General features: G+C 42.7%; 1 protein-coding gene across 6 annotated transcripts; it reads left to right on the plus strand.

Annotated features, from left to right (window-relative positions):
* Positions 1 to 2,118: 2,118 nt before the first annotated feature.
* Positions 2,119 to 22,826, plus strand: LONRF3 (LON peptidase N-terminal domain and ring finger 3). 6 transcript variants are annotated; one of them, XR_015183755.1, is made up of 13 exons: positions 2,119 to 2,749; positions 3,995 to 4,113; positions 4,686 to 4,808; positions 6,983 to 7,138; positions 8,527 to 8,770; positions 9,443 to 9,533; positions 12,683 to 12,797; positions 13,225 to 13,346; positions 14,009 to 14,167; positions 15,188 to 15,350; positions 16,197 to 16,346; positions 17,069 to 21,376; positions 21,466 to 22,826. XR_015183755.1 is itself a non-coding variant. In XM_086469668.1 (13 exons), exons 1-12 carry the CDS (start codon positions 2,119 to 2,121, stop codon positions 17,225 to 17,227), a joined length of 2,232 nt encoding a protein of 743 aa, XP_086325794.1. In that variant the 3' UTR covers positions 17,228 to 17,229; positions 18,185 to 22,826. The 6 variants fall into 6 exon arrangements, 1 of the variants encoding a protein (XP_086325794.1); XR_015183756.1 differs by having other exon boundaries at positions 17,069 to 18,834; XR_015183754.1 differs by having other exon boundaries at positions 17,069 to 18,327; positions 18,774 to 22,826.
* Positions 22,827 to 23,303: the final 477 nt, after the last annotated feature.

A 23,303-nucleotide genomic window follows, 5' to 3' on the forward strand; every position in this document is an offset into this window, starting at 1 on the left:
AAATGCTTCAGCCACGTCCCTGCTGGTGTAAGAGAATTCCCAGAAGTACATTTCATGGTGCTTTTTTGAGACTCATTTTGGTCCCGAGCGATCAGACTGTCAGCCAGCCCTGCGGATGCTTTCATACATTGTAAATAGAAACTGCGCAAGTCCCTTTCGGAGCACAAATGCTGATTACATTTTCTATGATAATCCATTTCCATTCCCTGTCTTGAATTCATGCGCTGCAAGAAACCCTCCCTTTATACCATGACTTACCTCTTTAAGTGTCTGCTATGTAACTATGTAAATACCGGTGCCATATCCCCGATAGAGAGATTGTCATTGCATTGCTACTGGTAACCAGTGGTTATGTCACTTTCCCTCGCTTGAATAGGCTTTGACTCATAGTGGTTTTCAGGACAATGGTTATAAAATAACCCACTGAGGGGTTGCCGAGACTATAGTTTTGCAATAGAGACAACTGTCGACCTCAAGGCTACAAGAAAGCATTTTTCTCTTCTTTTTTCTTTTCTTCTTTTTTTTTTTTTTTTTAAAGGGTTTTGTGCTTTTATAGTGAGTTTTTCTTGCATAGGAGTTTGGCAAACAAGAGGTCTATGTTAGCAAGCTTGAGCCTGGTGGGAAACCCCGTACTCCTGAGCACAAACACTAATTCTTTCTCACTGGTCTGAAGCATTGCTTAACTACAATTTTAAGTGCTTCAGTTGTCCTACCTTTCTTTGGATTATTTGATGGCAGGCTGTGCTATACTTTGCACTGTTGTCTGACTTAAGCGACGGCAGGAAGAATTACTGAAACCAGCAGTTATTCAATTAACCTTTTCCTTTTTCTCATTAAAGCTCTTTCCTGGGAACAACAGTTAGATGTTGAACTTTTTCTTTCTTTTTTTTTTTTTTTTTTTTTTTTTTAAGATTCAAGAGCCCTCGAGAGAGGGGCCAAATTTTTGGCAGGTGCAAAATGACTTGGCATGATAGGAATCAAAGACAATTGACATGTCTGATGGCTGGCTTCTGTTTCCAGGCATAGATCTGACTTTCTGTGACAACATAAGCATTGCCTACATACAAACACGTAAGCATCACAAAATCAACTCTACACTTTACATTGGTAATGAGGGCTCAGATCCAGAATTTAAGTGGGTTTAAATTAGTTTTTCACTTTAAATCCAAGTTCATATGAACTTTCTCAAGTATCCTCTGTAAACAAGGTCTTACAAAAGTGACCTCTCTCTCCTTCCATCCTGTCCATTCAAGCCCCATTTGTCCCTTAATACCCGCTTAGCTTACGCCGCCTAAGCTGGGCAGTCCAGACGCTCCTGCCATTCCTTCCGTACTACCGTAGGCACCGAAACACCAAACCCAGGAGCGAAACCAGTTTCTTCTCACCGTGGTGTCACTGTAGACCAGCGGGTCAAACTAACCTTTAAGCGCAGTGTACGGGGCTGCCTGGCGGGAAGCGGTTCCCCGTCGGGTGCCTTCACCTCCGCTCAGCTCTGCCGAACCCGGCGGCGCCCGCGGACAAGCACAGCCCGGGACGGGCTACCGGGGAGGCGGCCGAGTGCCCGCTGATTTCGGCTGCGCCTCAGACCGACCGAAGCGGACAGCGGCAGCGGGCACTGCCGAGCCGGACCTGCTGCCGCGCCCGACGGGACCCTCACATCGGAACGGCGCGGCGCGGCCTGCCCGCCCCTGACCGGGCAGCCCCTGACCGGGCAGCCCCTGACCGGGCAGCCCCTGACCGGGCAGCCCCTGACCGGGCAGCCCCGCGGGGGCAGCCCCGCGGGGGCAGCGCCCGCTTCCCCCCGCCCTTGCGGGACCTCAGCTAAGGCTCCGCGGGGCGGCGGCAGCCGCCGGGCCCCCTCAGCGGGCCGGGGGCCGCCGTCGGCGCGTTACAAAACCGCCTGGTTTTGTAACAACCTGCGGGCGCTGCCCAATGAGCGCCGCCGCCCGGCGTCACGTGCCCGCCTTTATATAAGCGGCGGCGGCGCGGGGCGCTCCCGGCGCGGGGCGGCAGCAGCATGGGCCGGTGGGGCTGCGCCGCGCCCGCGCCCCCTCAGCCTCCGCGCCCCGGCGCCCCGCGCCGCCCGCCCTGCTAGAGGCGCTGCCCGCCGCTGCCGCCATGGGCTCCCACCTGCCGCCGCAGCAGCGCCCGGAGCCCCAGCTGGTGCTGCAGCTGGCGGCCGGGGCTCTGCAGGCGCAGAACTTGGAGCTGTCGGGCGGCGGCCTGGGGCCCGAGTGGCAGGTGCTGCTCGGGCGGGCCGACGCGCTCGCCTACGGCGGGCGGCTGCACGAAGCCCTGCCGCTCTACCAGCTGGCGTCCCGCCACCAGCAGCTGCGGGCGGAGCAGCTGGAGAAGCTGGTGGAGTGCCTGGCGCAGAGCGTCCGGATCAAAGAGGGGCTGCCCGCCGCCGGGAGCGGCCCCCCGCAGCCCCGCGAGTGGGACGTCTTCAGGTGCCGCAAATGCCAGGGCTTCCTCTTCGAGCCCGTTTCCTTGCCTTGCGGACACACGTTCTGCAAAAAGTGCCTGGAGAGGGACCGGGCGGCCGGGACCCGCTGCGTCCTGTGCAAGGAGGAGGGCGGCGCGGCGGCCGGGCAGCTCCTGCGGGTCAATGTCATCCTCAGCAACCTGCTGGCCAAGTGGTTCCCCTGCCAAGTGAAGGCTTCGCAGCTCAGGCACGAAGGGAACCTCTTGTACAAGGAGAAGAAGCTACAAGCCGCCCTGCAGAAGTACAACGAAGCGGTCAGCCTAGGTAACGGCTCCCCCTCCCCGACGCCCGTCCCCCGAGCGCCACGGGGGGGACGCGCTCCCCGCCGCTCCGGGGACGGACGAGACGACTTTCCACCGGCCGGGGCTCGCCGGCGGCCGCTCCGCCGCGTCTCGCCCCGCCGAGCCCCGGGCAAGCCCCCGTGCCCGGGGCTGTACCGGGGCCGCGCTCCCGCCGGCTCCCCACGGCGGACGGCCGCCGCCCGGGCCGGGTCCCCTGGGGGGGCGGCGGGGGAGCCCGGCGGGCAGCCCCGGGGAGCGGTGGGGGCTCTTCGGCCCGCAGTGAATCTGGGTCAGGAGAGCAGCGGTTGCGTAAGCCGGAGCCTGCGGTCCGGCCCGGCTCCCCCCCGGCCGGCGCCGTTGTGTAACCGGCAGAGCCGGGAGGGAGCGGGCCCCCTCGGCCGGGCCGTCCCGCCGCTCTCCGGGAAGGGCTGTCGGCGGGCGGGTCCGCGGGGGGGGGGGGGGGGGTGTCCCCCTGGCGAGCGCCGAGGAAGCGGCGGGGGCGGGCGGCGGGCCCTCCGGCGGGCCCTCCGTGCCCCAGCGCCGAGGGGTGGCGTGGGGGGTGCGGCCCGTTTACTCCGGCCCGAGGAAAAGCGACGAGCGTTGTAGGCGGGGAGTGGAAAGTAAAGGCCAGGTGTCAGGGGCGAGAGTCCCGTTGGAGTGCGAGAGGGTCCCGAAGAACAGCGCGCCGCCGGAGCGCGGTGGTGCACGTTGTGCCTCGGTGTGACCGGGAGATCGCTTTATCCGCGCCGCCGTAGCGCTGTCTGGTTCTGGTAGTTGTCGCTTGTTTTCCGCTATTGAGCTATGGCACGAAAAGACCCTTATGTATCATTTAAAAACTTTGATGCTAAAAATTTTGAAACTCCTCCCTGCAGTACGACAGCATTCCTCTTGCCGCCTTAAATGTCTCCCGTGTGTTTCTATCGACCATCTGATCCTCAGTCAGAGCTGGTAATTTATTGTGTGAGCGTCTCAGCATTTATTTATGCAATGTTCCCTGCAGTTATATAATATATAGCTGACATTTTGTCTGGAGTTGCCCAAAGAGGTTTCTAGATTTCATTTAGCACATAGTTATTTAAAAACTGGGTATTTCGTGGGTTTGTGCAACTTGGAAGCACCAACATGTGTGGGGTTTTTTAAAAAAAAAATAAAATAAGAATTAAGGAACAAAGCTTATGTAACTAATTTTTAATTTACTTCAATCAACCAGTTTGTTTATTTTCTACAGCCCCCAATGACCACTTGCTATACAGCAACCGGTCCCAGATTAACTCTACTTTGAAAGCTTGTGAGGATGCGTTGCGTGATGCAGAAACAGCATGCAGGCTCCAGCCGTACTGGTTGAAGGTAAGTTCTGACACCAGTTTGTTTTAAAACCTTGATACTACTCTGATAGAAAAACGTTAGAATAGTCAGAGAGCTGAATCTGAGGGAGGCTCTAAGTCCTGCAACTTCTTGGACTCCTGTGACTTAAAAGACATTTGACCACGACATTCTCAAGCTTCCTGGGGTGAAGGAAGAGAGTGGTAATCCTGGAGGCTGAGCTAAGGCTATTGTCTTTGACCTGGATGAATCCCAAGTTCATGAACTCTCTCTAAAAATTGAATGCTGCACTACTTCTACAAGGATGTAAGGACTATTTTAGGAGATAGGGGAAGTAGATAGTTGGGCTCAGGTGCTGAGAGTTGTACTTGCTTAAGTTAGAGGGAGAACTGGGATACTCTCTAACAGCTGTCGGTACTGTTGTGGTTAAAAGCCCCAGACACTGGTGGTGTCTAGGTGTAAGAGATGGTTATAGTGATTCTCTGTGCTTAACTTTTTCTTCTCAGAAAAGGTATTTTGTGATTTCAGCTTGGTTTTATTGCATATTCTCATGACAAAAGAACAAAAGCTGCAACTGTGGATGTGTTTCATTGCAGGGTCACCTAAGGAAAGGACAAGCATTAGCTAATCTGGGGAAAACAGAAGAAGCTTTAAGAGAGTTTCTGTTCTGCCTTGCTCTAGATACTGGGAACAAGACTGCCAAGTCTGAGGCACAAAAGGTGAGTTCCCTAAATCAGCTGGAACTACATTATTGTTTTCAGTGGCCTTTCATAAAGGAGGATAAGAATTTCTCTTCTCTTTTCCCCTCTCTCTCATTACTGGAAAGAGCTGGATGGAGACACATACCCAGACTGTTGTTCAAATTTGAGTTATGTGGGTTGCTGACTTGAAGATAGGGAGGTAGCAAGAAAACACACTGCGCAGGCACTATCTGGAAACAGTTACTCATGGTGTTAGCATCAGCAAATTTGAAGCAAAACAGAGTTGTTAATAATTGCCACCCACAGGCTATTGTGATTCTCCCTAGTCAAATTTCTAATCTGTTGCCTAGCTTGGCACTATGTTACCAATGACAGAGTGCAGAAGAGGGGGAGTTGCTATTGAATGTTGTATCAGGCCATTGACTGGCAGGATGCAACACGCAGCACCCGTCAGACTCCACTTGGGAGCAGCAGCTCTCTTCCTACTGCCGGTCGTGCCACGCTGAGTATCGGTGTGTGAAGGAGGCATGGAAGGAAGCAGTCAACAAAAGAGCTGTTTTAAAATAGTTTTTAAAGGTTGCTAATAATTAATGTTAAATAAGCCACAAAATGGATCTGCAGTGAGGCTTTTTTCAGCCTAAGATGTGGTGTGTGGATTCTTAAATGGCTTCTGTGAAGACTGCTCTGTTTTGTGCACCCTCAAATCTCCAATTTCCTGTGTTTTGACGTTTGACTGTTTTTTTTTTTTGTTGTAGCTAAAAGGTTGAGCATTGCAGTGATAGCATATGGTAATAAAAGTGTAATAGCTCTATTTTCCTTGTACTTAATTTTCTTTCGTGGCAGCGCATTCATGTTTTCCCTGTCACTGGTGGGATGGGAATGTGGGGGTTTCTGTGTGCTGTAATACGTAAAGCTTTCTAAAAGCACAATAGAATTCTTACAGTAAAGCAGTGTTCCTGAAGGTAACTGAGAGAGTATAACCCGAGTGGCTGTAGTGCAACCAAATTATTACCTGATTTTGTATATGGTTGAGACTTCCACCTCCTGTGAGTGCTTTGTCACTGGTATTTGGGGGGTTTGTTCAGTTGTTTTTTTTTTTCCCCGTGGGTTCCATGCAGTCTTTCACTGTCATTGTGTCATGATTTGTTCTCATAGTCATGCTGGGAGACTGCCTGTGCACTAGAGCAAAAAAAGCAGGAACAAACAGATACGTTTCTAAATTCTGGCTCCAAATAGCCTTATCCAAGACACCTAATTTCTGAGCAATGGGGTTCTGAGAAAAACTAGGCTTCTTACGACTGAAAGAATTACTCATGCACTCATCAGACACAGAGTTCATCCATGATGCAATATTCTGCTGGGCCATTTCCAAGGCTGTTTGCATAACAATGACATACTACATTTTACCAAATTCTTTGGGTGCAGCTGTGATGTTCTGCTTGTATTAACTGTCTGTCCATGTTAGTTTTGACATAGTGTGATCCTGTGGAATCCTTTTCAGCTTTAAAAAAAAAATCTTAGCTGTCATGTGGCTTCCTCAGGCATCAGCAGGATCACCTCCGTAGTATGTTGAAATTAGTTTTTGAAGTGTGAATCTTCCATTCAGCTGTTTCTTTCCTTAAATAATCATCTGATAAGCTATGCCGTACAAGTGGCTACAAGCTGCTGCTTGAAACATTCACTTATTTTCTGATAGCAAATGAAGAAATAATGTTGTTCTACTGCTTACTTTTTTTGTGTTCTCACATGAGTAAATTAAAAATAGCTACAGTTTTCAGTATCAGACATTTACTTAACTGAACTTGGATTAAGCCTGTGAGATGAGTGCTTTCTGTACTAGTAAAGTCCAGTGAAAGATTCTGATGTGCAGCAAAAAAAACGTGTTTAAGAAAGATGTTAGTAATTTCTGGTGAGCTCTGAACTGCAGGACAAAGAGGACAAAGGCATGTGTGTCACATCAGAGAATGGTTGATAACTTTATGGGCTTATTTAACTGAAAATGTCTCTTGCTGTCTGTTCGGCCTATATTGCATTAGCTCTTGCACTTTTTGTTCTTACCCTAGTCTGAAGGGGTCTTTACATGGTTTTAACAAAATCAAGGATGCTTCTTTCAGCTATTCCCTTACTTGCTTTTTCATTTAGAGGTTGCAAGGAAGGAACTAAGCAGTGAAGTATTCTGTTTTATATCACAGCTTCTACTTAGTTTGTTTTCACTCATCCCGGGAAATGCTCAGGAACACTTACCCGATATCCTGCAGCTGTTGTCACATCACTCTAGATTAAAGGGGAATCTCCTAAATTCAGTGGGATCTGGAGGCACCAGCCATAACCTACAAAGGTTGCTCAAGGTAAAGATCAAGTCTGATGTGTGGTTCTTAATTTGTTGTGTGTGTTATGTTCACATTGGGAAGCCTTCTCTCCTTTTCACGTCTGGGAGATAGGAGGATACATTTTCTCAGGTTTTTACTGAGATTCAGAAGATAGAAAACAATGTTGACTTACTGAAGTCTCTTTATCAGACTTCTTTTTCTTTGATAGAAGTCCTCTGTTGTTGTTCTGATAAATTCTATGCCAAAGTTGAGTGGGTTCTCTTCCTGTAACTGTCTTTAGCTCTTCCAAGTAGTTGGTAGTAGGAAAGGGTGTCTGAAAATTGGATTGAGATACCCTCGAAAGCTGTGAAATGCTAAAATCTAGGGTTTCAGCTTGAACTGTAACTGATGTCAGTGACAAAATCATCGTGCATTCAGATGCTGTACACTACTTAGAGGTTACAGTAGAGCCACATAAGATATATTAGCTGCTCTGTGAGTTTGGTTTCACAGCCATAGTTTTGTAAATGGCTGTAGAGGTTTGTAAGGACCACTTCTGCTTCACTGGTACCTTAACTTTCAGGATAGGTTTTGCATATCCTGTATATGTAGGAGAACTTCACTAGTCCTTACAAACAACAGTGGTAGGTTTTGAGCAGCCTCATTGAGACTGATAAGAACAATCAGTGACGTTGCCTTCTGGAAAGGCTATTAGGATATTCTGACAGGAAATCCTTTTGTATGACCCTTTCATGAAGTCATTTGAGGGACACTTCACTCATCTTTCTGCATGTAACGCATCACCACAGCTCCTGATCACAATCCACAGTATCTGCTTTCAGGTTCATCTGGGGAGTTGATGTGACAAGCTGATAGGTGATGTCCTGTGTAACGGCGGCTCACAGGTCATTCTGTAGCCATAAGGGGGTACAGGCTGATTGTTTTACCCTTGGTGAAAGGAATCTGTCTTGCTAAAGGAAGCTCTGTGCATTTTCTCTTTATAAATTTTGTGTGTTTATACTGCTTCCTTAAAAGAAAATTGCATTGTTTTGGTTGTTTTGATGGTTGATGCCATCATTATGATGTATAGTATGCATTTTTCCATAGGTTAGGTGATAACAATATATTTAGCCTGAGGTCTAGCCACATCTCTGCCTGAATCAAGTTTCATGACCAAGCTATAGAGCCACACATAAGGGCTGAAAATATTCAGTGCCATACTGGGGCTGGAGGGGGAGGGGAGGAAATAGTTTGCTGCTTTTTTAATTAAAATCAGGCCCTGAGACAGCAATTCTTAAACTGTTGCTTCTTGACCTACAAAGTCCTTCCTGGTGATCCATAATATTAAAGACTTGTGACAGGTTTGGGGTTTTTCCTTTACCGAGCTGTTGGAAGTTTGGTCTAATGTCAATCCTCTCTTCACACAGGTAAATGTGGAACAGAAAAAGGGTTTTCCCATTCAAGAGGAACCCAGTGTAACTACTCCTGGTAGTTTGAGGAAATCTATACAAATTGCAGAGAGCAAAAAGGACTGCGCAGAGGAGGAGAACAAACTCACCTCCATGCCAGAGTCTACCTTCCTCATTTCTGAGAAGTGCAGCCTCCTGAAAAGGAAGTGCTGCTCAGAGGAGATGCGAAATGCTGAGGTACCCTGCAAACTGATGAAGAAAGGTATGTTTAATTACACACAGGATAAGTTCCATGGCACGCAATCAGTGGAAATTTCACTGTTATAAAACTTAGAGGAAAAGGCTTCAAATTATACTTTGGCTTTTATATTTTCTCTTTAGACTAACTGGGGCATGACATGGGATTTTTTTCTTGTCTATTTAAAATAATATAATTATGATAGTCTAAAAAGAGGGCCAAGAACGTTGGCTCAAGTTCAGCAGAGCTCACTGTCTTTTAAGCAACATCAATGTCACACATGGTCTTAGCACTTTCTGTTTAAAAGCACAAATTCTGTTTGTTCAAGGCCGTGATATCTGGCCTTGCTTTCAGGTTGTGGGATGTATTTACAATAGTATGACAGAAGAATTTGTCTCACTTTAGACTTCCCACAGTAATAAAAAATGTTTTTACATTAATTGTTAATGGAAGGCTAAATTCGGCCCTCTAAGTGGGTATAATGTCACCAAAATTGAGGGGAGGTATGCTGATTTGTGCCAAGACTGAATTTATTGCTTTGTGTAGAAATTATTGTAATGATGCTTAATAGTTCAGTATCCTGCAAGTGTATACAATACACACTTAAATATCATATGCTGCTCGTAGATACATGGAACATGATTGTGTTTATATAGTTGTGTTCAATTACATTATAATATTTTTTGTTCTTGATAGATACAATTGATGCTAAGGGAAATAGTGCTGGACAACATACTCCATTTGAATTTGTGGATCCATCAGATTTGGACTGCTCCCTGTGTATGAGGTATCCATTGTTTTCTCATGGATATCTTCAGCTTTTAAGCTGTATCTCTTTCCCTTTTATGGCCTAGAGATTTTTCTAGCTTGGTGCTTATTTTTCCCTCTGACTTGAAATTAGTTTTTATTATAATTGTTACTCCAGTGATGAATTTCTAGCCCTTTGGTTCTGAACATGTTGATGAATAGGAGCCTTTTGATCTGCTCTAGGTCAGTGATAGTTTGGGAAAGGGTGTGTAAGGTCACGTGAGGGTTAAGTCTGTTAGTGAAGGTGTCTGAAAGATTTCCTGCTGCCACTTACACACACTTACCCACTGACACACAGTGCAGAAAACCACAGTTTGGAATTTGTAGAGCCCTGCGTGATGTTATATAATGCACAAAATAGCTGAAGAGCCACAGTCAGTGAATATTCCACGTCTGCCTGTGAAGGGCTGCTGCTGCCACTGCAATAGGGGGATCTTGCAAGCAAACAAGAGCATATTTTTCCTCTGTTGCTTAAGAGATGTAAAAAAGGGCCAGCAATGGCTTGATAAAACCAGTAAGAGTTGTCAACTACATCTATTTTACTACTTGTTTTGTAAAAAAAATTTAATTTTGGCAAATACGTATGTGGGGTTTTGTTACTGACTTAGAAGGAACTATTGGGAAGGTGTTTCACAGGGGTCTTGACCTCTGCAGTGAGTATTGCTTAGGTTTGTCTTTTTAATTACCCAGATTTATCAATAATGCACGTTGGGGTTAGTTTTGCACTGTATTTTAAATCCCTAAATAGCAGATAGCCTCCTCATGGATTTATTTCTGAAGGCCTGTGCTTTGAGAAATCTGGATTTGATTTGTTTGTTGTGTGTATGTGGGGAGGAGGGGGACTTCAGTTTATTTCGGACAAACTGAAACCTTTGGGGGAACAACTGCGGTGTTGTTTGATTTGCTTCTGCTTGGAATAAATCCGATCTGCCCCTTCTCCCTCTGTCTGCCTTCAGCTGAAAAGTGCTCCAAAAGTTTATACAGCTGTCAAAACATTTGATACTGCTAAGAGCAAAACTTTCCTCTAACAGAAAGCCACACAATTCATCTTAGCTGGTTTTAATGAGTCTGCATGTTTATAAACATTATGTCCACAAAGCATTTTTCAGATGTTTTTAATGAAATTCATTAGCCCTACTTCCTCATCCTCTCTGTTAAATCAGAAACAGCCAGACTACAATACATTTGTAAAGGAATTAGCTCAAGGGCTGCCGATTCCCTTACAGTATAGAGGATCGTGATGCTGATCTTGTAATTGCTCACAAATACAGGCCTTGCATCTAGAACGATGTCAGCTTTGTAACATCACAGCAACAATGAAGGCTTCTGCTAAGAGGAGCTGTCACAAGATCTTTTTCTTGCTATTAATGCAGGTTGATTACAATTATTGCCTGCCTTGTTCTTCAGAAGTGTTTTAGGGATTTGGATGCTGAGATCCTTTGGACTAATTACCTAGTAACCTACTGACCTGTTCACAATTAACTGCAGGAGCTGTTATTAACCTATTTGTCTGATGGCATGGCCAAAATGTTATTGATCCACATTTGCTTCAGCAGCAAGCATAAAATAATAACTAATAGTCAAAGCAACATACTGGTGAGGAATGAAGGAGCATTAGTCAGCAGGAGTGAATATTTAGTTTCTGCTGTTACAATAGGTTAAAGTGATGTCATGAGAAATCTTGGTGTATAATGTTTCTTTCTGCAAGTCATGAGGCTTGGTGCAGGTCCCCTTGTAATTGTTAGGAAAAAGCTGCTGCTGGTTTTTGAGAGCAAGAGCAGAATCGTGCATTTTAACAGGAAAGTCTTTATGCTAACATTTCAGATCAAGTCAGTCACTGCTAAATAATTACATATGCAAAGCAGTGCTTACTGAAACATGTTGTAGTATTCAGTATTTTACATGGTTTAAAGCAATAAGGTAGCCTTGGTGAGGTGAGGATTCTGTCCATGAAACAATAAACAAGGGGCTTCAGTCATACAGTCAAGTTGCAGTAAGACAGGTGTGGTATTTTAGATACTTCTTCCTATGTTGCCTTGCTTAAATGCCAATATTTATAGTAATTAATGGCATTTAATAAACTGGCTACGGCAACCTTGTTAAGAACCAATTATGTTCTTAAGTACTCATCTTAAGATGTTAATAAATGTGAGTTTACATATTTATAATTTCCACATGTATAATAGAACTTAGTGTACTGTTTTGATAAGCTGTAGTATTATAAAGTAAACTTCATTCACTTGCATTACAATTAGATTAATATTTGAGACCTTAAAATGCTTACAGTATGTTGTAAAATATAGTATATGCCAAACAACTTAAATTCTAGTTTTGAATGTTTTCTAGTTAAAAAAAAAATCCAAACACTTGCATATTATTTACATCTCCTTAAGGTACTTATTGGCATGGAAACATCACTTTGCAATATCATATAATCATAAGAAGTCAAAAAATCCTTACATGAAAATAAGTGTTGCAGAGGTAAAGTGTGGCAATGGGTAAAGATTAGATACCCTGATACTTTGAAGATCTGGCCTTATGTATTTAAATATTTTTTCTAGATGAAACACGAACCTAACGTCATTTTCCAGAAAAGCAGTCACTGGAAGGTTAAAAACTGTCTATTCCAACAAAACTGCTTTCCAAGTCCCCATTAGAGTTGGCAATAATAGTTTATTGCAGTCACTTACGTGGGCTATTACTGCAAATAGCTATTTTGTGCTTAGCTCTACACATACAAGTAATCACATGATTTCCACAGTGATAGTTGTGTAAGTATTGCTCAATTTCATTAGTAGAAGTCAGATGGCCAACTTCTGCTTCTATTTATCACTCACATGGAGGAATATTAAATCCTGGCTTGTTGGAAGTTAATGACAATATTCTTTCTCACATTCACTGAAATGAGAGTTCATGGGCTGCCTTTCACATTAGGTGGCAATAAGAAATTCTGTAAGCTGAATAAATACAGAAGTTGGCTGAAAAAATGAAAAGCAAGGAACAACTTCATCCCTGGAGTAGTCAGTCGTTAAATTAGTGAATGAAAGCAGCTTCTTTTGGTAGCAGCTTTTTCTTTTACTTGGGTACACGATATTGTTGCCTTTTTATTTTTTGATTTTTCCAACCTAGACTCTTCTATGAACCTGTCACTACACCTTGTGGACACACCTTCTGTCTCAAATGTCTTGAGAGATGCCTGGATCACAACCCAAAATGTCCCCTGTGCAAGGAAGGGCTCTCTGAGGTAACGATGCTTGGATTTTCTCAGTGTATATTCAAGGGCACAGGATAGGATCAAGTTGCACCTTCGGAAACCTTTGGTATTTCCCAACTCAGAAGCAGCGTTACGTAACTTAAGAAGAATGTGACTTTTAAAATGCTCTTGTGACGTTCGAAGCATGGATAGTCTCCTCTGTTCAAACCTTAGCGCCAGACTTGTGCTTAGGAAATCTGTAGGTGATTTTACTTCCCAGATTTCCCAAGACAATGCCCATAACATAGGGAATAGTTCAATAAACAACACTACAGCAGCAGCAAAAGCCTAAAAGAGCACTTTGATTTGCTGTAGACGTAGGAAAACGGAGCTAAGGGGTGACTGCCTTGTGCATAGGCACCGTACACTTTGAAATGCTAGACCTTACCTGTAATGCTTGTGTGTGTTTTTACTGCAGTGCTTGGCTATGAGGAAATACTGTAAAACAGTACTAATGGAGGAGTTAATAGCTAGATACCTTCCAGAGGAACTCACTGAAAGAAGGAAGATTTATGAAGAGGAAATAGCAGAGCTTTCCAAGTATGTAATCCATTTATGTAAAGTCCAGTCTTTAATACTACTGCCACTAGCTGATGAATGGCTCCTGCTGGTGTGGAACACGAGCGAAGGTGCTGACAAAGGAGCTTCTTTCTCGGTATCATGTGCTTTCAAAGCAAACGGTGCAGGTGATATTGTGCTTTGAGTCAGCATAAAAACTGGACACTGTGCTAAACAGTAAAGACAAGTAGAAGAAATCCAGAGGGTTGCTTTATAAACAAAGTATAAAGCAATGTGGTTGCTTCCAATGGCCCTCCATGAAAGCCACAGAGTGAGACAATAGGTGGAAGTAGTCTCACAGGCTGGGGGTTGGACTGTACTGGGTAGGGAAGAAATGGGATCAAGGAAAATAAAGTAAATAAAAGCAATACTAGAGATGCATTAATGCTTTCACAAGCAAAACCAGAAAGCATAACTAAAAAGTCTTCTGCTAGTAAGTGGTATATCGCTTTCCATAATCCCTAGTTAATTAAAGGGAAAAATAATTTTAGTTTTTACTTCATTAAGAATTTTATTCTAAAGATGTTATAATTTCTATTTAAAGATATCATCATTTTAAAGACTGTTGTTGCATAAAATGTATTTTATACCTTGTCAGTAGTTCAGTAAAATGTCATATCTGATCCGTTCGTTCTTTCTTGCAGCCTAAATAAGAATGTTCCTATATTTGTCTGCACAATGGCTTATCCTACAGTCCCATGCCCTTTGCACATCTTTGAGCCGTGTTATCGCCTGATGATTCGAAGGTGCATGGAGACTGGCACCAAACAATTTGGGATGTGCATCAGTGACCCTGTGAAGGGGTGAGTGAGCAGCGTGCTCGGGCCATGCGATGTATCCCACTTAGTCTGGAGCAAGTCTTTTTGGAGAGGTGCAGAAAAGTCTACGGCTCTAATTCCTGTGATAGTTTTCCAGTAAAGTTTCCTCCTCATCATGCCAGTTAAAGACTGACGTTTCTCTCTTGAGCACCTAGATGCTGACTGATGTGACTGCCCATTTTTCTTTGAACACACATAGCTGGTGTGTGCTGTATGAAGTTGACCTCTTGCAATATGTGAAAAGGAAGTGTATTTTCTCCTGCTTTGAAATCTCCTGAGTGCTTAGGCACAAGAAATCAAATTGAAACGGCAGTGAGGTGTCTTGGCGGATTTAGTTTTTTTTAAATTACGAAAAGAACAGCTAAGCTATCAGGATACATTCATAGCCTCACAGTTCTGCATATAGTGGAGGCCACAGAGGTACAACAGGACCTTCGTAAGGACTGGCTGAGCGTTTCTGTGTGAGCCATTTACAGTCAGTCTTGGCTAATTTGACCTTAATGTCTGTCTGTATTTAGCTTTCCTCCCTTCTTTTTATGCTCTGTACCTCCAGGGTATGTATAGACCATAAAAAGTATGATGTACACAAAATACACACCTACAAAGTAAAATTGTGGGAAAAGTCTTCTCTTTATAGGTTTCACAGTTCTTCCATAATTCTAATATTCTGAATTGCACTTGTTCTTCTGTACAAATTGACTGAACATATTAGGATTGTGGAGCAAGTGTGCTTCTGAGCTGTGGAACTTTCAGTTTCATAAGATGTTCCCTGTATTCCAAAACATGCAGTTAGTGTTAATCAGATTAGACAGCCTGAATCTTCCTGATAGTTTTGAAAACAATTGTGGAATAATTTCAACTACAGCAGGTCAGTGCTGTGAACAATAGAAATGAGCTGACACTGGTAAATACCTTTGTGGTAGGGACTGGCTGTATGGCAGTTCTGTGAAACTAAGGGTGGAGAGAATAAGACTTGTTTACTTGCTTTTGTTCTGATTTCAATAGGTTTGCAGATTATGGCTGCATTCTGGAGATAAGAAACGTTGAATTCTTTGCTGATGGTCGCTCTGTTGTAGACAGCATTGGCAAGAGGAGATTTAAGGTGATACAGCACAGCCAGCGTGATGGCTACAATACAGCGGATATTGAGTACATTGAGGATCAAAAGGTAAATTTAGAAATACTTTATTTAAACTGTATTACGTGTGAAATGCTAAGCACGTATGTTTTCAGTGAGGGTTTTTTGTAGAACAGTTTCTGGTAAAACGAATTTGTGGTATTTACTAACTGCTCGTGGTTAAAGATGGGAAACATAAGTTACCACAAGCGTGGACAAACACTGCCCATATACTGAAGTGTTTTTCCTAGAGGTTTTTAGCAGAAGACAAAATGCAGTGAATCCAGGATGAGATCTTACGACTTCTAGATGGAATAACTGCAGTTTATAAGGGGGGGGGGGGGGAATCTGCCTTCATTTGCATGGAAGCCAATTATAAAACTCTCATTCAGGTAAGAAGGAGCAGGATTGGATCCACCACACCTTCAAAATTATTTACATTAATTCTTATTAAAAAAAAAATGTATGCAGTCAAAGTATTCTGGGTGAGGTATGAGCTTTTGGTACACAATGGGAAGTTAAAAGGTCTACTCTGAGGAGCTGCTAATAATAATTAAAAAAAGCTTTGCATAATCTTTTCTGTGTTGTGTCTTCTGTGTTATGTAAAGTTTTTTTCATATAGGAATCCAGAAACTGCTTGTTTTGCAACTGGGTATCTTTGGTTTAGAATATAGGGTAAGAAAGTAAAGAATTTGGTAGATGGTGGTGGGAGGGGGTGAGAGCAGGATGGGGGACACCAAATTATCTTTTAGGATTTATCCCAGAACTCTCTTGGCATGCTTTTCTTTCTTTTCCTTTCCTCTATCTAGCCCAGAAAATCATAAAAATTAGTGTTGTGCCTTCCCCAACATGCAGACTGAACTAACAGTAACTTTCCAACCTCTCTTTACTCTCCAGGTGCAAGGACAAGAGTATGCTGCATTACTTGTTCTCCATGATTCTGTCTATGATCAGGCATACATGTGGTTTAACTCCCTCAAGCAAGCGCTCAAAAGTCGAATTCTCAGCCATTTTGGTCCAATGCCAGCTAAGGATCCTGACCCACAGGTATCCAGAATCCGTGTAACTTCTAGACAGAAATAGCAGGGGTATCTGATAAGCTGGGAGGCACTGTGTTTTAAGATGAAAGTACGAATACTATTAATTTATCCTGTGTCAGCTAAGTATCTAAGTTATGTTGGCATGCACCAGTGGTAGCACAGTTGTGAACAAAAAGCTCATATTTAATGCTGGTAACTTCGTGAGTTCCTGCTTAACTGACTGTATTAATCCCAGGAGACTTAAATGTCTCTTTGCCTACTCTACTTCCCCAGTTAAATGACTGAGAGAAAACAGGCAAGAGGCAGCTTGGTGCTCTTGTTCAAGGACTGCAAATGGTCGGGATCCTAAAATAACAGAATATAACAACAGAAACTAAATATGAAGGAGCATCATAAAGTATGAAGAAGGAAGGCAGGAATCCCAAAGAACTGGGTCAATAATAACATGGGAAGAAAATACATTAAAAAAAAAAATCTAGGCGGCCAACCTATAAACTTGCTAGAAATAGAAATGTACCTTGCTTCTGCCTTCAACAGCCTGTTTTTAGGAGAGGTGCTGTAATTTGTTTCAAGCCAGCCTGTAATCACAGGCCATTAGGCTGGCAACGAAATGACCTCCTTGCTGGATTGCTATCGAAGTACTGTGTTTTCCAAGTTAAATCTTCAACAATAAGACCTTGCCACCTACATCTAGCCTAACTTTATTTTCTTTCGCACCCCTTACTGCAGGCTAACCCTAACGGGCCAGCCTGGTGCTGGTGGGTCCTTGCTGTCCTTCCACTTGAGAACAGAGCTCAGCTCCCTTTCCTCGCCATGAAATCCCTCAAAGACCGCTTGAATGGCATCAGACGTGTCCTTACATTCATGTCCCGTACAAGATCACGGTGATGGTGAGGAGGAGAGCTGTGAAGTCTCCTGCAGTACTTGACTGTAGACTGTCTCTTGTAACTTCATCTAACTGCAATAATGTCTTACAGATTCGAGTGTCAGGATGTTTCAAGCCTGAATTTCAAAGAAAATTAGTTATAAGGAGCAAGGGATGTTTATGGATACTTCAATAGTTTCCATCTGGAACTGAGATGATTATTCAATCACTGCACTGCTAAATTAATAACAAATGATAGAACAAAAAGTGATCTTGTTTGCCATAAACCTTTTAAAAGCTTAAGGGGTTTTTTAATTTATTTTATTTTTATTTTTTTTAGTGGATAAAGGATAAACTGTGCAGTTTAATGTGAAGCAGAAATAATAATGTTAATGCATTATTTCAGTGAACTGCAAAGTCTTTTATTCCAAATGGTTCAGGTTTTATAGAGCATTGTGTAAAATAATGTTCACGACTTCCGTTTCATAATTTATTTTTGCACTATGATTTTTCTGTTTCAAAATACATATTATTTATGTGTTCATTCTCTAAAGGAAAGTGAGCTACTGTATTTATTTATAGTGTTTTTACCCTGTATTTATGACTGGGGGCAAAACGATGATTCTAGCAGTGAACAAGCAACTGCTTTGATACTTTTTCAGATATTTGTGTTCAAATACTTTGAATGTTTTTCTACTTATCCCCAGTTTTACTGTAGCCTAAGAAGGATTCTTTCCCCCTGAAACAGCCTGCCATGAAATCTTTGAGCACACAGATTGTCTGAGATAATTCAAGCACGGTTGCTGGAGCTTGATCCTGTGCTTGCCACTAGGTTCCCCGTACCACAACACGGTCAAGCACGTGCTTAACCTTAAGCATGAGTGTTTAAGCGCTTGGGGAGATTCAAGTATTGATCAGTTGATGTCAGTGGGAATTGGCCATAGTGGTGACAGAAGGATCTATCCCCTAATTCTTCACAGAACAGAGAATAACTTGGAGTTGAATTTGTCTGAACTTTCTTGCAAGACTGGATAATGGCTACAAACATCTGCGAAGAAAGAGCCACAATGTGTGGGAAGTGGCTTCTCCTAAAGAAAACTGGAAATACTGGTATCATTGCGTTGTAGGTTACTACATAGATTATTTTTTTTTTACATCAACTCTTGTTGCTGTTCAGATCAGTTTTATTTAATTGTTTGGTGGGATTTTGCTTTGGAGTGTGTGTTATGGGGGGGAGGGGGAAGTTATTTTGGACTGTAGGACTCAAAGGGCAGTTTGTGTCACATGAGAAGGAATATGTTGTAATAAATGCTATTTATTTCACCCCAATCTTCAGGCCTCTGTTAGCTTCAAATCTCTACCCAGCCATTGCATTTCTCTTAAGAGAGTGGGTAGTGTTGCTAATAATAGTTAACTCCCAAGGAAAACAAGTGAATTTTAGTGTGCTTACTTCTAGCTATAAAGCAGGTAAAAATAGGGCAGAAATGAGAATAGGAAGTATCTTGGGTTTGATTTTTTTTTTTAAATCAACAGTTCATATACTTGTTTTGCTGCTTTTGTTGCTTTCAGTGTACCACTTCTCTGGGACTGATCTTGCCTCCATCTGACTTTGACTTTCACTGATTTCAATGTGAGCAGAACTGGGCCTTTTATTATAAGCTACTGTTTTCCTTTTCAGTGGCAAAAACCAGATTGAATTGAGAATGTTATGGAATGCTGCAAATTTCTTTGTTTTTACCCAGGATAGCACTCTGCCATTCCATGCCTTTACGAAAAAATCCAGTAGAACTTACTGTCAATTTTCTGTGTGTTTTTTCCATCACCATCTCATCAAAAATACTTATTAGTTAAAAGCAATTTCCATCCTGTTAAAGCTTCCATAAAACCACCTTTGTTCCCCCTCTTGTTAAATTCTGTAGAACTTCTCCACAAGGGTACCAAAGAAACCAATGGAAGACAAACACGTTCCAACCTTGTGATGCAAATGCAATACATATCCCGGGTTTGCACTGAGCTACTCAGAAACGCTACCACCTGTTCCATACTGCTGCACTGCTTCCATAGGTGGCACTTCACATGCTTCTCTGTAAATAACGTATAGAAATACGTACGTGTTCTGAACAACAAGTGTATGGTGGCTGACACCTGCCATGGCATTTGTCTTAAGTCGATAATGAACTGATTTCCACTAGTTTGGAAGTGGAGCTGTGTTAAATGCAGTTCTTCCTTAAACCATTATGTATTACTGCTCAATGTAAGGGGCCCATAATTGCTTCCATAGAAAAAAGCTGTCACTGTTGCTCTTACCTGTGAGAAAAGGACCTTAAATGGCTATTTTAAACCGTTTTCTCACTGATGTAATTGTTCTTTTTTTCCTGCATGTTATGTTTTCCTTCTACATACTCATATTCTACCTATTTCATTGATTTTGAAATTGGCATGGAAAGAATCCTTGATTTTAAAAATGAATATATAGCCTTGAGTCAAGCTGCCAGGATTTCCTAAGCAGAAACTCGTGTACATGCCCTATGTCATGAACGCCCAGTGCATTTGTTGCAACCTGGAAGCACTGGCCCTCCTGCCTGTAATGCCTACAGCTGATCTGCACAGGCACAAGTCGAGCGCATCCAGAAAGTTCACCTGTACATGTACAGTGGCGTTCTCTGGGAGACTGCTCTATGGCCACACACCCTAGATTTCATGGCTAAAGTCTGTAAATCCCATCAGAAGAAAAAAAAAATTGAGGAACAGATTTCTAGAGAACACAAACCTGCCCAGGAAAAGCTGGACAAGGAGCAGCCTTAGCCTTTAGTGAGTTGAGATGGTAAAGTTTCAGTAATGAGGTTTACAAATGAAAAAAATCTTCTAGTTATGACACTTGCTGCTTTTCCTTTTCAGTTGTATTAGTACAAGGATGCAAATGCAACATTTATTACAGGCATGAATACAAAGCTGAACAGATGTAAAAAATACTTTCCCTTCAATTATAGGAACAGCATCGATCAGATCAATAAAATACTCCCCCAATTAGTATTTTAAGCTTCTCACATTTTTCTAGACACCAAACCCAGTCCCATAACCAGTCTTGCTCATCTGTTAAAAAAAGAAATCGTGACTCAAATGTGTGGCCAGAAGTATTGATTAATCCTTGCTGGGAGGGCATAAGTAATGCACAGGTTTCTTGCTAGTTCTTCAAACTCCATTTCCATTGACCCTAGACCACTGAGTTAGGATTACTAAAATCAACTGATTTTTTTTTATTACTATTTCCAAGGAAATACTATGATCAGTCCCCCTTTAAAAAAAATAAAAAAGCAGGGGGAAGGAAGACAAAAAGCAGGTCTTCTGTCCTGGGGGTGGGGAGGGAACCAAGAATAGATCAAACTATAACCGAGGAAGTGCCAGTCTCCTGGGCAATATCACCTAAACATCTCCCAGAGACTTCTTGAAAGTCTTAGACTTGCATTTGTAAGACATGGTTTTGTTAATTTGAAATATTCACTTTTCTGTAAAGGAAGTATTTAACGAAACTCATTAAAATAAGTAACAACAGTGTCTGTATCACTGTTCCAAATCCCTGTATGGGTACGGGTATCATTTCTAATTAAACCCAGAAGTTTTCTGCAGGAAGTAATACTAATTTTTCATTCCCATATGTAGACAGATTTATGACATTCAAAATAACTTTGCTTTGTCTTACATGTTCCTTTGTCTAATAATAACTGAAGGGGATAGGTTTCCATGAAAATAGCCGTTATCTTTGCTAATGTGACTTGGTTGGAAGTAAACCCGAGACAGGGATGGATTAATCAGGAAAAAATCACAAAGCCTGACAGTGAACCGAGACACAGTAGTGGAAAGCCGTTCAGTAGGTTTAATAATGAAATGATAACATGGTGTGATAGGCCGTTATCATGCGAAGTCTTAAGTGACATTCTGGTGTTAGTTGTAAAAGTTCCTTTTTTTAAATTATTTTTTAAGTGCTGATATCTTCTCTTCTGTTCCCTTGTAGCAATAAGAGATGCCAGCTGTCATACTGACTGGCTGACCTATTGCTTGGCCTATCCTTGCGTCCTGTATGACTACTTACTAACAGAGCACCTGAACCATGGATTTCTTAATCCAAAGATTACTTTAATCTAAAGAAAATGACGTGGATTTGGATGTAGCAGGTCTGGCTTAATCTGTGCTGTAGAGAAAGAGCTTTTATAAAGTGAAGTTTTGCTTTAGATGGTCTTTTCATAGGATCATTTTATCACAGAAGACCAGGTTGGAAGGGACCTCGAGGATTACCTGGTCCAACCTCCCTTGGCGAAAGCGCGGGCTAGACGAGATGGCCCAGCACCCTGTCCAGTCGGATCTTGGAAGTGACCCGTGTTGGGGACTCCACCACTTCCCTGGGGAGATGATCCCAGTGGCTGATTGTTCTCATTGTGAAACATTTTCTTCTTAATAATTTGTACTTGGTGCTGAAGTTTTACTGGTGTTTAAATTCATGACAGACAGGAGTTATATTTAAATGCAGTGTTTAGGAATGGAGAACATGTTCACAAACTCTTATTTTAAAAAAAAAGTGTAAATTAACCACAGATTTTCTGTGCATAAAACCCCAATGGCCCTATATGCACTTAGGGTAGTGCTCCCCGTTCCCCTGAGTCCCCCATCAGATGAACTCGACCCCTGCTTAGTTCTCATTTGTCAGCTTCGCAACCTAACCTGTAACTGGTGCAGTTTAGGATCTGGGGTTTATTCCAAAGCCCAGTAAATCACTGAAAGTCTTATAGCTACAGAAAAATGGTAGTTGCAGCAAAGTCACTATTTTGAAACACTTTGCTAAATAAATACTGTCTGGGTGCAAGAAACTAATCTGCTTAGACAGGATTAAAATGGCGGATAATAAAAAACCCGCACTGTTACGTTGACTTACTCATCCAGGTATCATGTGAAGTGCTTACTGATGTTGGAGTTTCATAAGGTCTAAAGTAACCCTCACATAGAAGTGCCTGTATTCTGTTATTGCCATTCTTGAGCTTTTTAATAGAGTCATAGCCATATATTTTATAAATATAAACATATGCACCTCTAAACCTTTACATTCAATTTGCAGAACAAAGGTTTACAGAGCAGAAGTGTAGCAAAAACAATGTAATAGCTTCTGTAATTCCCTGGTGAGGAAGGGGAGAAGTACACAAATGAGGAGCAAAAGACTATCTGTGTAAGATGTCTTAATTTGGCACCATATACCTGTCCAATTTAATTCCATCAAGCTATGGGGTTACAAGAGTGCCAGAAATCTATCTATCAAGCCATTTTAAATGAAAAGTTTTGTGGACTTGTATATTCCATTTGTTTGTAAAACATCCTTTGTGCACTGTAATGAACTTGAAATGAAACTGAAGTTATACTCTCATATCACTGAGCAGAGTACTGTTCAGCTACCTCTACATAAGGTTGAAGTAATTTGTTTTTTCCAGATTTGTTCACATTGTCATATAAAATATATTTTAAAAAAATCATAGTCCAAAGAACCTGTATGTGTTTGTAGATGTACTTATAACTATGTTGTACCAACAAAGTCTGTGTGGAGTTGTTTGCTAATTAAAATTTTTGTGTTCTTTCCTCTTTGGCGTGCGTAACAAAGAACTACAGAGGTGAATGAGTCTCACATGTGAGCTGCCTTTTCAGGTGTTTTTGGTAAAGGAGTGAAGAACAAATCCTAGATCCCGCAGCCCCACCACAGCACTCGATGTGAAGGAGCCAGACCATAGAAACGAAGCTGTCCAGCCCTCACCGTTGGTAACGGACAGCAAGTGCTTTTTTTCCCCTCTTTGCTGTAGTGAAGTCAGAACGATGGGAAGTGAAGAGGGCCTGGCTCCCAGCGCTGCCCTGCACTTCGCTGGGCTTTGGTACCTCTCGTGCGTTTCTGTTTGCTTTACGGGTTTCTGTGATTTAAAACTAGAACCGGGATTCCTTTTCATTTACAGTCTCGGGCAAGAATGAATCCCAGCTGCGGGTAAGCTGCAGCTCTGAGGTGATGAAAGGACTATTTCCAGTGAAGACCCCTGAACAAGAAGCTCCATAGGATTTTCAAAGTTCTTC

The sequence above is a fragment of the Leptosomus discolor genome, chromosome 9 (assembly GCF_034619465.1).
Source record: "Leptosomus discolor isolate bLepDis1 chromosome 9, bLepDis1.hap2, whole genome shotgun sequence".
Taxonomy (NCBI): domain Eukaryota; kingdom Metazoa; phylum Chordata; class Aves; order Leptosomiformes; family Leptosomidae; genus Leptosomus; species Leptosomus discolor.

Excerpts from the sequence above, each read along its gene's own strand:
- LONRF3 (XM_086469668.1), top strand. The coding sequence starts at position 2,119 with ATGGGCTCCCACCTGCCGCCGCAGCAGCGCCCGGAGCCCCAGCTGGTG. Across the intron at positions 2,750-3,994 it reads CAACGAAGCGGTCAGCCTAG|CCCCCAATGACCACTTGCTA; the intron begins GTAACGGCTCCC and ends TATTTTCTACAG. Across the intron at positions 7,139-8,526 it reads ACCTACAAAGGTTGCTCAAG|GTAAATGTGGAACAGAAAAA; the intron begins GTAAAGATCAAG and ends CTCTTCACACAG.